Source organism: Bubalus kerabau, chromosome 15, assembly GCF_029407905.1.
Source record: "Bubalus kerabau isolate K-KA32 ecotype Philippines breed swamp buffalo chromosome 15, PCC_UOA_SB_1v2, whole genome shotgun sequence".
Taxonomy (NCBI): domain Eukaryota; kingdom Metazoa; phylum Chordata; class Mammalia; order Artiodactyla; family Bovidae; genus Bubalus; species Bubalus kerabau.
The window spans coordinates 49,214,162-49,228,676 of NC_073638.1; the positions used below are offsets into that span (position 1 = coordinate 49,214,162).

The window sequence follows — 14,515 nt, forward strand, 5'->3', positions numbered from 1 at the left end:
AATGTAATAACTAGAGAATAGAACTGCATAGTTAGAGAAGTGCCATTCAAGACGAGGGTGAATTGAAGAAAATTTTGGTGAACAGATAACAGAGAAGGTAGCACCAAGAGACTCTGACTAGGAAAGTATTAAAGCATATGCTTGAGAATGAAGTATATTTCATCGAAAAGGAAAAACTGGGGCAAAAAATGGAAATTTCTAAATCTAGTAGTAAATTTTATACTGTAAGCCAAAGATGTGATTATATATCATGTTGATTTTAAATTTCTCTTATTTTTTACCTCATATGATTCTCCATTTTTGAAACAATATTTTATTATTTTGACAAAGAGCCTTACTTGGTACTATACCTGCCTTAATGACTATGACAACATAGATGTAATAATGTAATAACTCATCTTTGGGTAAGTTACTTCCCATAGAAAAACCTTAGTCCTCAAACAATTAAAAGAAGTTCTTGATGAAGAAAGCACACATTCACAGTTAGATAATATAATGTTTGTTCAGATATTACTTATGAATAAAAATGATTTAGTTCAGAGACTTTGAAAAATTGAAAAATTTAAGAAACCTGTCTCGTATCTTCTTGGTCCTTACCCCATAGATAATGGGGTTCACCAGGGGAGGGACTAGGAGATAAATGTTGGCTACAAATATGTGGGTATGGGGCGCCACATGGTGCCCAAACCTGTGAGTAAGAAAAGAGAAGAAGGCTGGAGTATAGGACACTAAGATTACACAGACATGAGAGCCACAAGTACCCAAGGTCTTGAGTCGGGCATCCTTGGATGGGAGATGGAAGACAGTGTAGAGTATGAGGACATAAGAACAAATGATCAATATGAAGTCCACTCCTCCTGTAAGAAAGGCAACAATGAGGCTATAGGCTCTGCGGATTCTGGTCTCAGCACAGGCAATCTTGATGAGGGCCATGAACTCACAATAGGTATGGGAAATGATATTTCTGCAGTAGGGAAGCCACCGTAGCAAGAAAGGGTGAGGAAAGAGAAGTACTGTGCCCCGGAATACAATTGCTAGACCGATGCACCGAATTGTAGAATGTGTCAGAATAGATGTATGTCTCAATGGATTACAAATGGCTATATAATGGTCAAAAGCCATTGCCAGGAAGAAGCCAGACTCCATGGTGGAGCAAGAGTGAATCAGGAACACTTGGGTGAAGCAGGCTTCAAAACGAATCTCTCCATCATGGAACCAGAAGAGGCTGAGAAGTTTGGGCACAGCTGTAGTGCACACAGTAAGGTCAGCCAGAGCTAGCATGCAAAGGAAAAGGTACATTGGTTCATGGAGGCTAGAATCTGTCTTGATAATAAAGAGAAGAGAGCAGTTTCCCAGTAGGGCCAACAGATAGATCACACAAAAGGGGATGGAGATCCAGATGTGAGCAGTCTCTAATCCAGGAATGCCGATGAGAATGAAGGTTGATGGATAGATATCAGTCTTATTATCTGCTGACATAATCATCAGATGTTTCAGTTTTCCCTTCATGGATTTTCATCTAATGCAAACAAATCATAACATAAATTTTGAAGCCTCTGAGAAGTTAAGTTAGCCAAAATGCAGAGAATTATAGTCTATGGAATAAATACAATGTCTGTAAATATTTTGATAGAAATTATTTCATTATCTGTCTGAGTGTGAAATATTATTTCAGAGTTATAAATTTCAATGTGGCTGCTCTGTAAATGCTAAATGAGAAAAGATATCTAGGTATCAAAAAACTGGAGTTACATATATGAAAGCAAAATCTTCCATCAAGAAGAAAGGGATATCAGTTGAAAGCTGAAGACTATGTAAGAGTCATGGGTTTGGATGACTTAGTAACAAACATGCAATTGTAAGATACAAACCAGAATGAAACAGGATGTGTGATAGAGTATTTTGAATGGAAAATAAACTTTATTTTAGATTTTAGTTATAATAGTTTGGGCACATGCCAAATTATAGGGGGTGGGTAGCTTTGAGATTTAAATATTGCAGTCCTGGAGGACTGTTGTAGAATAAACAGAAGGGGGTTAATTCAAACTAATATGGGATTCATGCAGGATGATGGCAAGAGTGAGCCTGATGACAGTGTGTCAGAAAATGAACAGTTCATTGCATTGCTCATGACCCACATCTGGCCCCAGAATTTGTGTTTGCTCTAGTAGATAAAAATTACAATATTGTTATAACCTGTATTCTGAGCTTCCTTTACTTTTTTGGGATTGTTATTTAGTCATTAAGTTGTGCCCAACTCTTTTGCGACCCCAAGGACTGTAGCCGCCAGGCTCCTCTGTCCATGGGATTTCCCAGCAAGAAACTAGAGTGGATTGCCATTTCCTTCTCCAGGGGATCTTCCCAGCCCAGGGATTGAATTCATGTCCCCTGCTTTGGCAGATGGGTTCTTTATCACTGACCCACCAGGGAAGCCCTACCCTTGCTTACCTTTAGGTTTGTGTCTACATTCATTGAGCTAAAATGAGTTTTTACAAACTTTCCCTTTTTGATCCTCAAATGAAATTTTATATCCTTTTATCTATAGTTGTGTTTCCATCAACATTCTCCTATTACTCATGTACTTTAAGTTTCATTCTTTCTATTTGTTCTACCTCTTTACACAAGTTAAATCTATTTCCCAGTAGAAAATAAGTGGATAAATTATGCAGAGAAAAATTCATACAGAAGTGAATGCAATTTTCCAATTATTTAAAACAGGTTTTATCCTTACTTGCAATCATGAAATTAAAAATGAAAATGAATATGATAGAAATCACAGTTTATATTTTTAACCAACAGAATATCATGATTTTTGATATCAAGCATTAGAGAGGTTTGAGCTAACGAGCAACTAGTATGCATAATTGGTAGAAGACAATTGACCTGTTAAAGAAAAAACTGCATAGTAACTATTCTTATGAAACAAAAGGTTTGGCAGATCAATTTAACTATTTGCCATCCTAGGGAATAATGCTCATATATACATATGGAGGGAAGATCCTCTGGAGGAGGGCATGGCAACCCACTCTAGTATTCTTGCCTGGAGAATCCCATGGACAGAAAAGCCTGGCGGTCTACAGTCCATAGGGTCACCGAAAGTTGGACATGAGTGAGTTACTAAGCACATAGACATAGAAGTATATACAGCGATTCTCATTGTAAAAATGCCTATAATAGAAGAAAAAATCAAGCATCCAAAATGTCCTTCAAAGTAATATCAAGTTAAAAAATCTGTAGCATATTATAGAGTACTCAGAAGCAATTAGAATGAAGTAATTTTTATGTATTTACATATAAAATATCCAAATGAAAAATGAAACAGAAATTTGATTTTTCCGTTAACACAAAAGCACAAGCAAAAATGAAACATGTATGTTTGTGTGTGTGTGTGTATATATATATATATATATATATAGACATAAAACACATTTATATAAAGCTTTTATAAACACAGAAAACAATCAGAAAGGGTATACTTAGGAAGCATAGACTTAGAAAGAGCCTAAATTTGGGACTGTGATAAGAATATAATTTAGCTGTATCACTGTGGTTACCTTTTTTTATCAGCACCAGTGTAGTCGATAAATTCATGTGCTTTATATAGTTTACGGTAAATAAGTAAATAATGCAGAGTTGCAATGGTATTCATTATAAAAATATAAACCATGAAATTACAGAGGAGATGAGGCTTTCCTTCTCTTATAAAATATTGAAACATTTCTCTAAGCTTTTTAAATATCTTTCCCACATCTCTCATAGAGAACTTGTCAGTTTGTGAAAGTGGTGCCCAGTGTTTTTGTTCTTCATGGTGGTATTTTTTCCACATAAAATCCCTCAATAACTCAAGAATTTACTCGCATATCATTCCTCTGAGATTACTTTTCTAGTTATTTTCAACCATCATTTGATATCCCTCCTCAGCATCCCTATGATGTGTACACTTACATGTCTCTATTTCGCCATACTGCATTTTTATTTCTGTACATCTTTCACATTTATTATGGTACAAATTCTTACTTGACAGAGTTCATCTCTTTTCATGTATTTGTTTGATGTTCCAATGAATGAATGAACAAAAAGAGAAAAATAAGAACATAAGGGAGTGTTATTTTTTAAGACAATGGAATCACTATAAACTGACTCTGGTTCACACTAATCCCCAAACACTATAGTACATTAACAGTTTATACTATGTTCATATTATTTATACTATCCATACTATTAAAATTTTAATACTACTTTAATACTGTTTATACTATTTATTTTATCATATTAAATATTTAAGACATGTCCAAGAAATTAAAAATACAACAAAAATAAATTATAAAAAAGAAATACAACAAAATTAAATTATATCAATATTTTTTTCTTTGTCTGATTATAGGGGAAAAAAGAGGGAATGGAGGAAAAGAAATATCTGATTTTAAGGAGGAATAAAATAAATGACCTATAACACCTCTGGCAAAATTCTGCATCTCAGACTTTCTCCATGCTGTTAAATATTCTATATAATTTTTATTCTTGTTGGTTTTTTAAACTTTTTATTTTGTATTGGAATATAGCCAATTAACAATGCTGTGATAGTTTCAAGTGTGATGCATTGATACATGAAAAAATGTCAAGTTACAAAATAAGAGCATAGTAGATCCTGATATTATAAATCAAAACCCCAAAGACCTTGTATGCATACTTAGAAGAGTCAAGAACATGGATGTACATATGAGTGAAAGACAGTGTATAAAATAAATACACCAAAAAGTAAAAAAGAAAAAAACAAGCTCTACATCTCTATCAAGCTTATAACAAAAATAAAATAAATCAACATGAACTGAGCTTCTATTAGATATTATATTTCTTTATACTGAGGGCATTGTCTTACTGAATCCTTAAAGGGACTTTTTAGATAGGTACTACAACATGTAACACAGATATGAATACAAGTAAATGATGTTCACATAGGTTCCTCAAACTCTTCTACAATGAATTCAAGGAGCTAGAATTGGAACCCAAGTGTAATTACAAGGTTTGCAATTTTGTAAAATGTTATATTAACCATTAAGAGGCAAGTGCTCCACAGGATTCGGTAAATATAAAATAACATAAGGCATGTTAGACAGTTTGGTGCAACATGAAGAGTTATTCAAATACCAGAGATCTCTAAGTTTTGTTCAGAATGTAGGGCTGATACATCTGCACTCCCATCCTTTCTTCATTGCCTTTTTCTGAAGGCCTGATCTAAGTAGAGAAACTCATGCACAAATTTATTCCCAAGGAAAGCTGCACCCTGATTCAACTCACATCAGAGTAAAACAGAGGCCATCTGTTCAGGGGTAATAAATCCAAAGGGGCTCAGTTGCTCCAAGAAATCTTACACAGGCCTGTTTTTCACAGCCTGTTTACCCTGAGGAGATTCCTGAAACCTTCTATCTGGCTATTGTCAACCTAGCCTGTGACACGAATGAGAGCAAACTGCATTGCCTTACCTTACCAGGGGTGCTCCTGGAGTGAGGATGAGTACCCACCTCAACTGAAGAAAACTTCATAACTTACAGCTTTTCATAATGAGCTCAGTTATAGACTTGCTTCCCATTTTCTGAGGGTCCCATGGGCATTGAGTGGGAATGGTCTGAGTTCAGAAATCAGGTTGTAAGTCTTTAGAGCTGATGTCTTCATAACAGGAAAATCCAAGAAAGGGGACAGGGAAAGATGAGTCTTCCTCAATTGCCTGGAGTCTGCCTTTCAGCAGGATTGCTTGCATTTCAGAATTGCTTGTTTTTAAAAATAAATGCACAAATCTAAAAAGTAAAGATAATGTCTAGTCCCTTTGTTTTAAATAATGCCTTTTTTATTTTTAACATAAGAAAAGATAAAGAAAAACTAATATCAGTCCTAAAGTCACCTTGATATTTAAATTATATATCATAATTTTCATATTCACATGATTTTAAATATTTAAATCATATTAGACTAAATTTTATAGCATAACTTATCTCAAGACATGATATATACTTTATTACTTTCATATTAGAATAAATTCCACTGATTTTTTTTAAATGCACATCATGTTGATTTGATATATAAATATATTTTGGAAGGATTTCCCCTCCTCCCACATCTAGTTAATTAACATATCTGTAACTGCACATATTTATTTGTATGTGAGAACATTTGTGTGTGTGTGTGTGTATGTGTGTGTATGTATAAGAGAGAGAGCATTTAAGTTCTACTCCCCAGCAAATTTTGATTATATAATACAGTATTATCAACTATAGTCCTTAAGTTAGGTGCTAAATCCTCAGATCTTATACATCTTATAGCTGAAAGTTTGTACCCATTTACCAATCTCTTCCCATTTTTTCCCCTAACATAGCCCTTGGCAACTACTTTTGTTCTGTATGTCTGTTTCTATCACAGAAAATTTATTACATGAAACAAATGAAAATGTGACTTTGTTGAAAACTGAATAGCATTTAAACATTATTGTGGAAACTTTGACATCTTTAAACAATCAAGCCACTGAGATTTATTGCTTGATTTTACATGTATGTATTCCAGGCTAGCTTTTGACCTTTAACTAATGTTTGAATCTTTATTGTGTGTGACAATTTCACTAATTTCATTCATTGTACAACTTGGAATTTTATCATTTAACTTTAAATTTAGTTACATTCTTTATGTTATTGTTAGTGTGTCTTATATACATTACATATACACAGTGAGAGGGGAACAGGCAGGAAGGCCAGGGGTCTCCAAACAGAGGAAATAGGCTACAAGTGTCAGATATTTTTATCTCTCTCTTAAGCAGCAGGAGGAAACAAACTAATGTTATATTTTTTTCCCCTTCTCTATATACAAATTTAAGAGATTTCCCTGGTGGCTAAGATGGTAAGCATCTGCCTTCAATGTGGGAGACCTGGGTTCGATCCCTGGGTTGGGAAGATCCTCTGGAGAAGAAAATGGCAACCCACTCCAGTACTCTTGCCTGGAAAATCCCATGGACAGAGAAGTGTGGTAGGCTACAGTCCATGGGGCTGCAAAGAGTCAGACATGACTGAGCGACTTCACTTTTACTTTATACAAATTTAAAAAGAGGTTTCTCTTAAAATTCTGTGTTGCCATAATGACACCTGGTTCCACCTGAACTTTTCTCAAACCTTGAGCTAACCAATGCATTTTTGTTATGGAAATGTTTGCGTTATGGAAATGTTTGCATAAAGCTATGTTAATGTCCAGAAAAACATCTATTTCTGCTTTATCGACTATACCAAAGCCTTTGACTGTGTGGATCACAATAAACTGTGGAAAATTCTGAAAGAGATGGGAATACCAGACCACCTGATCTGCCTCTTGAGAAATTTGTATGCAGGTCAGGAAAAAACAGTTAGAACTGGACATGGTTCAGAACAACAGACTGGTTCCAAATAGGAAAAGAAGTTTGTCAAGGCTGTATATTGTCACTCTGTTTATTTAACTTATATGCAGAGTACATCATGAGAAACACTGGACTGGAAGAAACACAAGCTGGTATCAAGATTGCCGGGAGAAATATCAGTAACCTCAGATAGGCAGATGACACTACCCTTATGGCAGAAAGTGAAGAGGAACTCAAAAGCCTCTTGATGAAAGTGAAAGTGGAGAGTGAAAAAGTTGGCTTAAAGCTCAACATTCAGAAAATGAAGATCATGGCATCCGGTCCCATGACTTCATGGAAAATAGATGGGGAAATAGTGGAAACAGTGTCAAACTTTATTTTTCTGGGCTCCAAAATCACTACAGATGGTGACTGCAGCCATGAAATTAAAAGACGCTTACTCCTTGGAAGGAAAGTTATGACCAACCTAGATAGCATATTCAAAAGCAGAGACATTACTTTGCCAACAAAGTTTCGTCCAGTCAAGGCTATGGTTTTTCCTGTGGTCATGTATGGATGTGAGAGTTGGACTGTGAAGAAGGCTGAGCGCCAAAGAATTGATGCTTTTGAACTGGGTGTTGGAGAAGACTCTTGAGAGTCCCTTGGACTGCAAGGAGATCCAGCCAGTCCATTCTGAAGGAGATCAGCCCTGGGATTTCTTTGGAAGGAATGATGCTGAAGCTGAAACTCCAATACTTTGGCCACCTCATGCAAGAGTTGACTCATTGGAAAAGACTCTGATGCTGGGAGGGATTGGGGGCAAGAGGAGAAGGGGATGACAGAGGATGAGATGGCTAGATGGCATCACTGACTCGATGGACGTGAGTCTGTGTGCACTCCGGGAGTTGGTGATGGACAGGGAGGCCTGGCGTGCTGTGATTCATGGGGTCGCAAAGAGTCGGACACGACTGAGCTACTGATCTGATCTGATCTAATCTGATGTTAATGTACTTTACATTTACCCTAGACTCTGTCTTCAAGTCAGTTCCACCTAAAGGCTTAGATCCTGTATGTTTTACTTGTACATTGTTCTCCTAATCTATGTTAATAAAACTATATATTTGCTTGGAAATCTGCCTTTAAGTTTCATGTCAATCATTTTATGGCCCAGGATAACTCACCTAATGCCAGGGTTATCTCAATGCATGTTGTGGGTGAAGGGCCTGGTGCCATTCTCTGAATTTTGAGACATTTCCTTTCTCTAATTAGCAGACTGCTAGTAGCTATATAATATCTGGCTAAAGACTAGCAGGGGACACTCTTTCTGCCCTCTTCTGATGTCTATGTCAGAAACTTTTTCTATCTCTTTTATACTTTAATAAAACTTTATTACACAAAAGCTCTGAGTGATCAAGCCTTGTCACTGGCCCCAGATTGAATTCTTCTCCTCTGGAGGCCAAGAATCCCGGTGTCTTATGTGGTTCAGCAAAAACCTTTCAACAGTGCAACCCCATTATTTGGAAATTCTATAGTTGCAAATTTGCCTACTCTCAAGAATTTATTTGTAACTTCAAATAAATAGTTATGACATTTTCACAGTCATCTGTAGACATGCAAAGATCTGGGACAAATTAAATTGCCTGACATGTACATTCTCAGCTGAGGTGGACTTTTCATTTCCTCTTTCACATTGTAAACAAGTATTATTTTTGCATTCTATTCAGTGCCACATTTTTCTTATTTCCATGCTTCTTGTTGATAATCTTGCTGTTTGTAATAGCTGTCAAGTGTAGTAAAATGCACTAAAATAAATAAATATTTAAAAAATTTCTTTTTTAAGTGTACCAGAATAAAATAATATTTATCTGCATTGTCCTTCTGAGTGAGTTTGTTTCCTGGAACACATGGCTACAACAGTGACAAGAAGCTTGTAGGAACCTAGATCTGCATTTCCTGTAGGAATGATATTTTCCTACATTTTAATTCAGTGTCCATGGTGACTTTATGGAAAAGAACTAATGAGAATAATGAGAAAGGACTATCCTGTGCATTAATACATATCATATGTATATGTACACTCCCGCCGCACCCCCCAGCCCCCACCACCACCACACACACACACATTTATCCGGAGCTGGGCTTACTCTCTCATTCTCCCATAGGAGAACTCAGGCTGAGGGAATTTCTTGGTGCAGAGTAGTGACAGTCTGAGGAAAGGTGAGTGATGAGGGCAAAGTGAAACATTTCTTCTTACTCTTACTAATCTGTTTTGTCTTGTTCTTTGCTCCACCAGAGGCCTATAACCTCCCATCTAGATTTTGGAACTCTTATTTTCATCCATTACTGTTTGCTGAGCAGGTGTTTCTGTGAGGCAAGAGTACAAAGACCTCCTATTCAGTCACCTTCCTATACCTGTGGCGGATTCATGTTGATATATGGCAAAACCAATTCAATATTGTCAAGTTAAAAAATAAAATAAAATAAAAAAAAAAAAGTAATGTAAACCTGACATCTTTGGTTTCTTTTCCTTAGAAACCAGGGCTCCCTAATGGCTCTCTTTTTTTGATTCAAAACCAGATTAGAATCTTGAACCCTCAGAGGTCTTTTTTGTGCTTTATAAAACTGGCTGTGGGGAATTTCTACTGAAAGTTCCTCCAGGCAAAGAGCAGTGCTCTCATAAAGACTAAGTGGTTTAAGACAAAACAGAGACAGGATTCCATCCTGGTGCTCTGTCTGGTAAGTCTTCTCTGTCTCTTAACTCAGTGTATCCGGAGGCCACAGTGATGGACAAAAGGAAAGAGGAGAGAAAGAAAGGAAGAGACGAGACACAAGATAAGTTTGAGGGAAAGAAGACTGAGACAGAAGTTTAGAGAAATGGACAAGATCATAGTTAGGAAGGAGCATGTAATCATAATATACCCATTTGGATTTCAGCCTGAATCTATCCTGTGCATTTTAGAAAAATCACTCTCCTGACATCTAAAGAATGATGGATAGCATGTTATCTTCGAAGTAGGCTCAAGTGTTTAATATCTATCTAAAACTAAAAATATATTATATTTAGAGCTTTAAATTTATTCCTTCTTTTATAGATGAAAAATGCTTGTAACTTACTTTCTTTTGATTACACTGTAAATAAATCATGAATCTGGGTTTAAAAACAGTTAGTCTGACTGCAGACTTCATACTTTCAAGTACTGTAAAGTACTGTGCTGCAATAAATCCAAGAAATGATAATGATTTAAACTAATTTCATTATGAATGAGACAAATACACTGATTTTTAAAATACTGAAGAGGTAAAATTAATTGTACTTTTTTATAATGTGCAAGAGAAGAGGATGCTACTCAGATATTTTTCTTTCGTTTTTAAATTTAGGTATAATTGACATATAATGTTGTATTTGTTTCAAGTGTACAACATAACCTACATCTTATGAAACGATCACACAATAATCTGATTAGCATTCATTACCAAAGATAGCTAAAACTTGATTTCTGGTCTAGGAATACAAAAAAAAAAAAAAAAATTAAGACTGTCTTTAACTTATGTTAATGAATCACAGAAAATATTGCTTTCACAATTGAATTCTACTTTCAATTATCTATATCACACATTTTTAGAGTATTCACTGTTGCATTTCAAGGCCACAATATTATGGAAGAAAGAGTTTATTCTTAAAGGCATTTCACAGAGTGCCTCCTACAAATAACACCTATTGCTTTCAGCTTCTCTTGTTTTCATGTTTGCCATTTCCTCCTAGGAGTTCCCTGCTTTCTCACACATATCATCAGGTCTAGATGATACCTGATTGTCTTAGTGAAACTGTGATCATAATTTCCATTACTCTTCCGGCATTTTCCAATAATACAAAATGATGAAAAGACACTTCTTACTACAAAACCACTATCAGTAATGAATGATCAAATTTTTAAAAATACTCATCTAACAATTGTCATAAAATACATGAAAATATGTAAGAACAGCTTTGGTAATTTTGAAAATGGTAGATCCAGTTTGCTCAGAACAGGCATCTATTTAGTTTTTTCTTCAACATATTTGCCATGAATCTTAAACTGTTACAACTATGACCTCCTTAGATTATAATGAAGATATGACATCTTGTATTCAGATGGATGTGGGTTTAAAAGAGATGATGTGTCTGTTTGAATGTGTGTAGAGGAGAGGGAGCTATGTACATATGATATGGGTTAGGCATGTATTAGCTTTTCCTTATTTCCATTCTCTTCATTTCAATTTACTGTTTTCTCCTCTATTTTCTTTCTATAGCTCTGTAACTATAAGCATTACAAGTTTTGACAAGTCTTTTAAACTATATGAGGTTTAGATCCATATGTAAAGATGGGATTAATGTTCTCCTATTTGTGTTTATAAAGATTAGAGATAATATTTGCACATGTTCTGCAACATTGGAATTAGTAGGCAAGTACCTTAATGAATGGTAGTTGATGCTGCCATTTTAACTGTACTTTAACCGCACATTTTAATATTCATGAATAAATATTAACAAATGGCTTACCTGAATCCTTTATATTTATTTTGAACCTTTTAGATTGCATCTTAATGAATATGTGTTCATTAGCAATTATTAGAAAAATTGTTTTAATACTTGTGTGTTACCATCTAATCAAATGAAACTACAGACCATTTTAGAGGCTGGCAAAGCCCTATGTATGTCAATATTGAAAATAAATTATGTTGATGATAATGAGAGAAGGCAATTAATGAATTATTAATATTAAGGCAACATTTTAGCATAATACTAGTTTTAGAACCATTGCAAATTAGCAGAGAAGAAAAGTGCTAACAAAGTTGAATACATTATGTAGAATTTTTTATGACAATCCACTACAAAATTTCTAAAACCTTCTCAAGAATTTGCTTTTTCACACTGATGTTTATGTATTGATACTACATTTTTTATTGTGTGATTAACTGAGGAAGAGAGTATACTCAGTTGTATGGTATTCTTATTTTCCTTAGGTTTAAAACATTGCAGAGCTTTACTCAGTACTCTGAAGATCGGTAAACACCCATTTGTAAGGAACATGGACTTATGCATTACCAAGCAGGATGTCCCTTCCCAATGATACCCAGTTTCATCCCTCCTTCTTCTTGTTGCTGGGAATCCCAGGACTGGAAACTCTCCATATCTGGATTGGGTTTCCCTTTTGTGCTGTGTACCTGACTGCACTGATAGGGAACTTCACTATCCTATTTGTGATCCAGGCTGAGAGCCGTCTACACCAGCCTATGTTCTACTTCTTGGCTATGTTGGCTACCATTGACTTGGGTCTCTCCACAGCTACCATCCCTAAGATGCTTGGGATCTTCTGGTTTAGTCTCAAAGAGATCCTCTTTGAAGCCTGCCTCACTCAGATGTTTTTCATCCACAACTTCACTGGTATGGAATCAGCAGTCCTCTTGGCAATGGCTTATGACCGCTATGTGGCCATCTGCAACCCCCTCCGATATAGCACCATCCTCACCAACAGGGTCGTTTTTATGATTGGTGTCGGTGTGTTAGTGAGGTCATTTATTTCTGTTATTCCATTTGTATTTCTCATTTTACGGCTGCCCTTCTGTGAGAATCAAGTCATCCCTCATACCTACTGTGAACACATGGGTCTTGCTCGCCTATCTTGTGCCAGCATCAAGATCAATATCATCTATGGCTTAGGTGCTATTTCAATCCTAGTGTTTGATATCATAGCCATTGCCCTTTCTTATGTTCAGATACTCCGTGCTGTTTTTCATCTTCCTTCTCATGAAGCACGACTCAAGTCTCTCAGCACATGTGGTTCCCATGTTTGCGTAATTCTTGCCTTCTATACACCAGCTCTATTTTCCTTTATGACACATCGCTTTGGCCAAAATGTCCCCCGTTATATTCACATACTTTTGGCCAATCTCTATGTTACAGTACCACCAATGCTCAATCCTGTCATATATGGAGTCAGAACCAAGCAGATCTATGGCCGTGTGAAAAAAATGTTATTACAAAAATAAGGAATTAAAATGGGATAGCACCTAATATGTATGAGATGGAACTTTTGAGCAGGGAAACAACTTATTATATTAAATTATGTACATTTAAGTGTGATTGACAAAATATGTATTTGGCTCCCTTCTGTAACTATTTTAATGAGTTCAGAGACTGAAAAATCTAGGTTTTGTTATCCAATTCAAATAGTACGTGAAAGTCCATGACAGTCTTTATATATGATATTTGATCACTGGTATCAGTAGATTCGAAGTAGAAATATAGAATGTACCTTTTTTTGTGTATTATATTATTCATGTGGATTTTTTTGATGATTCTCACTCCCTCTTTAGCTCCAAGTTGTCCTGTAAGTGTTTCTCCCTTCTTACTTTGCAATCCTCTCTTGTTTCTCCTTCTTTTTCTCATTTTCTCTACCTTCAGAACTCAATCATTTTTATTTTAAGGACTGAAATATGATATCCTATGATTTCATCATAAATATTATCAGTTCAGTTCAGTTCAGTAGCTCAATCATGTCTGACTCTTTACAACCCCATGAATCGCAGCACGCCACGCCTCCCTGTCCATCACCAACTCCCGGAGTTCACTCAGACTCACGTCCATCGTGTCAGTGATGCCATCCAGCTATCTCATCCTCTGTCGTCCCCTTCTCCTCCTGCCCCCAATCCCTCCCAGAATCAGAGTCTTTTCCAGTGAGTCAACTCTTCGCATGAGGTGGCCAAAGTATTGGAGTTTCAGCTTTAGCATCATTCCTTCCAAAGAAATCCCAGGGCTGATCTCCTTTACAATGGACTGGTTGGATCTCCTTGCAGTCCAAGGGACTCTCAAGAGTCTTCTCCAACACCCAGTTCAAAAGCATCAATTCTTCGGCGCTCAGCTTTCTTCACAGTCCAACTCTCACATCCATACATGACCACTGGAAAAACTATAGCCTTGACTAGACGGACCTTTGTTGGCAATGTAATGTCTCTGCTTTTCAATACAGACATCCAAAATTGTGTCATAAATTAGGTACTTATTTTGCACATAAAATTTAACTAGGGAAATGAATGCCAATAACAGTTTATTATAAATGTTTGTAAAGAGTTTGTCACAGATACATTTAGGTTTCATAAAACAAACTATGACATAAACGTAAG

At 35.9% G+C, this 14,515-nt stretch overlaps 2 protein-coding genes across 2 annotated transcripts; one reads left to right on the top strand and one right to left on the bottom strand.

Moving 5' to 3' along the window:
- Positions 1-531: 531 nt before the first annotated feature.
- Positions 532-1,509, bottom strand: LOC129628615 (olfactory receptor 52D1-like). Its single transcript, XM_055548082.1, has one exon. It carries the CDS (start codon positions 1,507-1,509, stop codon positions 532-534), a length of 978 nt encoding a protein of 325 aa, XP_055404057.1.
- A 10,936-nt stretch (positions 1,510-12,445) lies between these two features.
- LOC129629097 (olfactory receptor 52E2-like) lies at positions 12,446-13,381 on the top strand. The gene has a single exon (XM_055548876.1). The coding sequence runs from the start codon at positions 12,446-12,448 to the stop codon at positions 13,379-13,381; it is 936 nt and encodes a 311-aa protein (XP_055404851.1).
- Positions 13,382-14,515: the final 1,134 nt, after the last annotated feature.

Coding starts and splice junctions, on each gene's coding strand:
- LOC129629097 (XM_055548876.1), top strand. CDS start 12,446: ATGTCCCTTCCCAATGATACCCAGTTTCATCCCTCCTTCTTCTTGTTG.
- LOC129628615 (XM_055548082.1), bottom strand. CDS start 1,509: ATGAAGGGAAAACTGAAACATCTGATGATTATGTCAGCAGATAATAAG.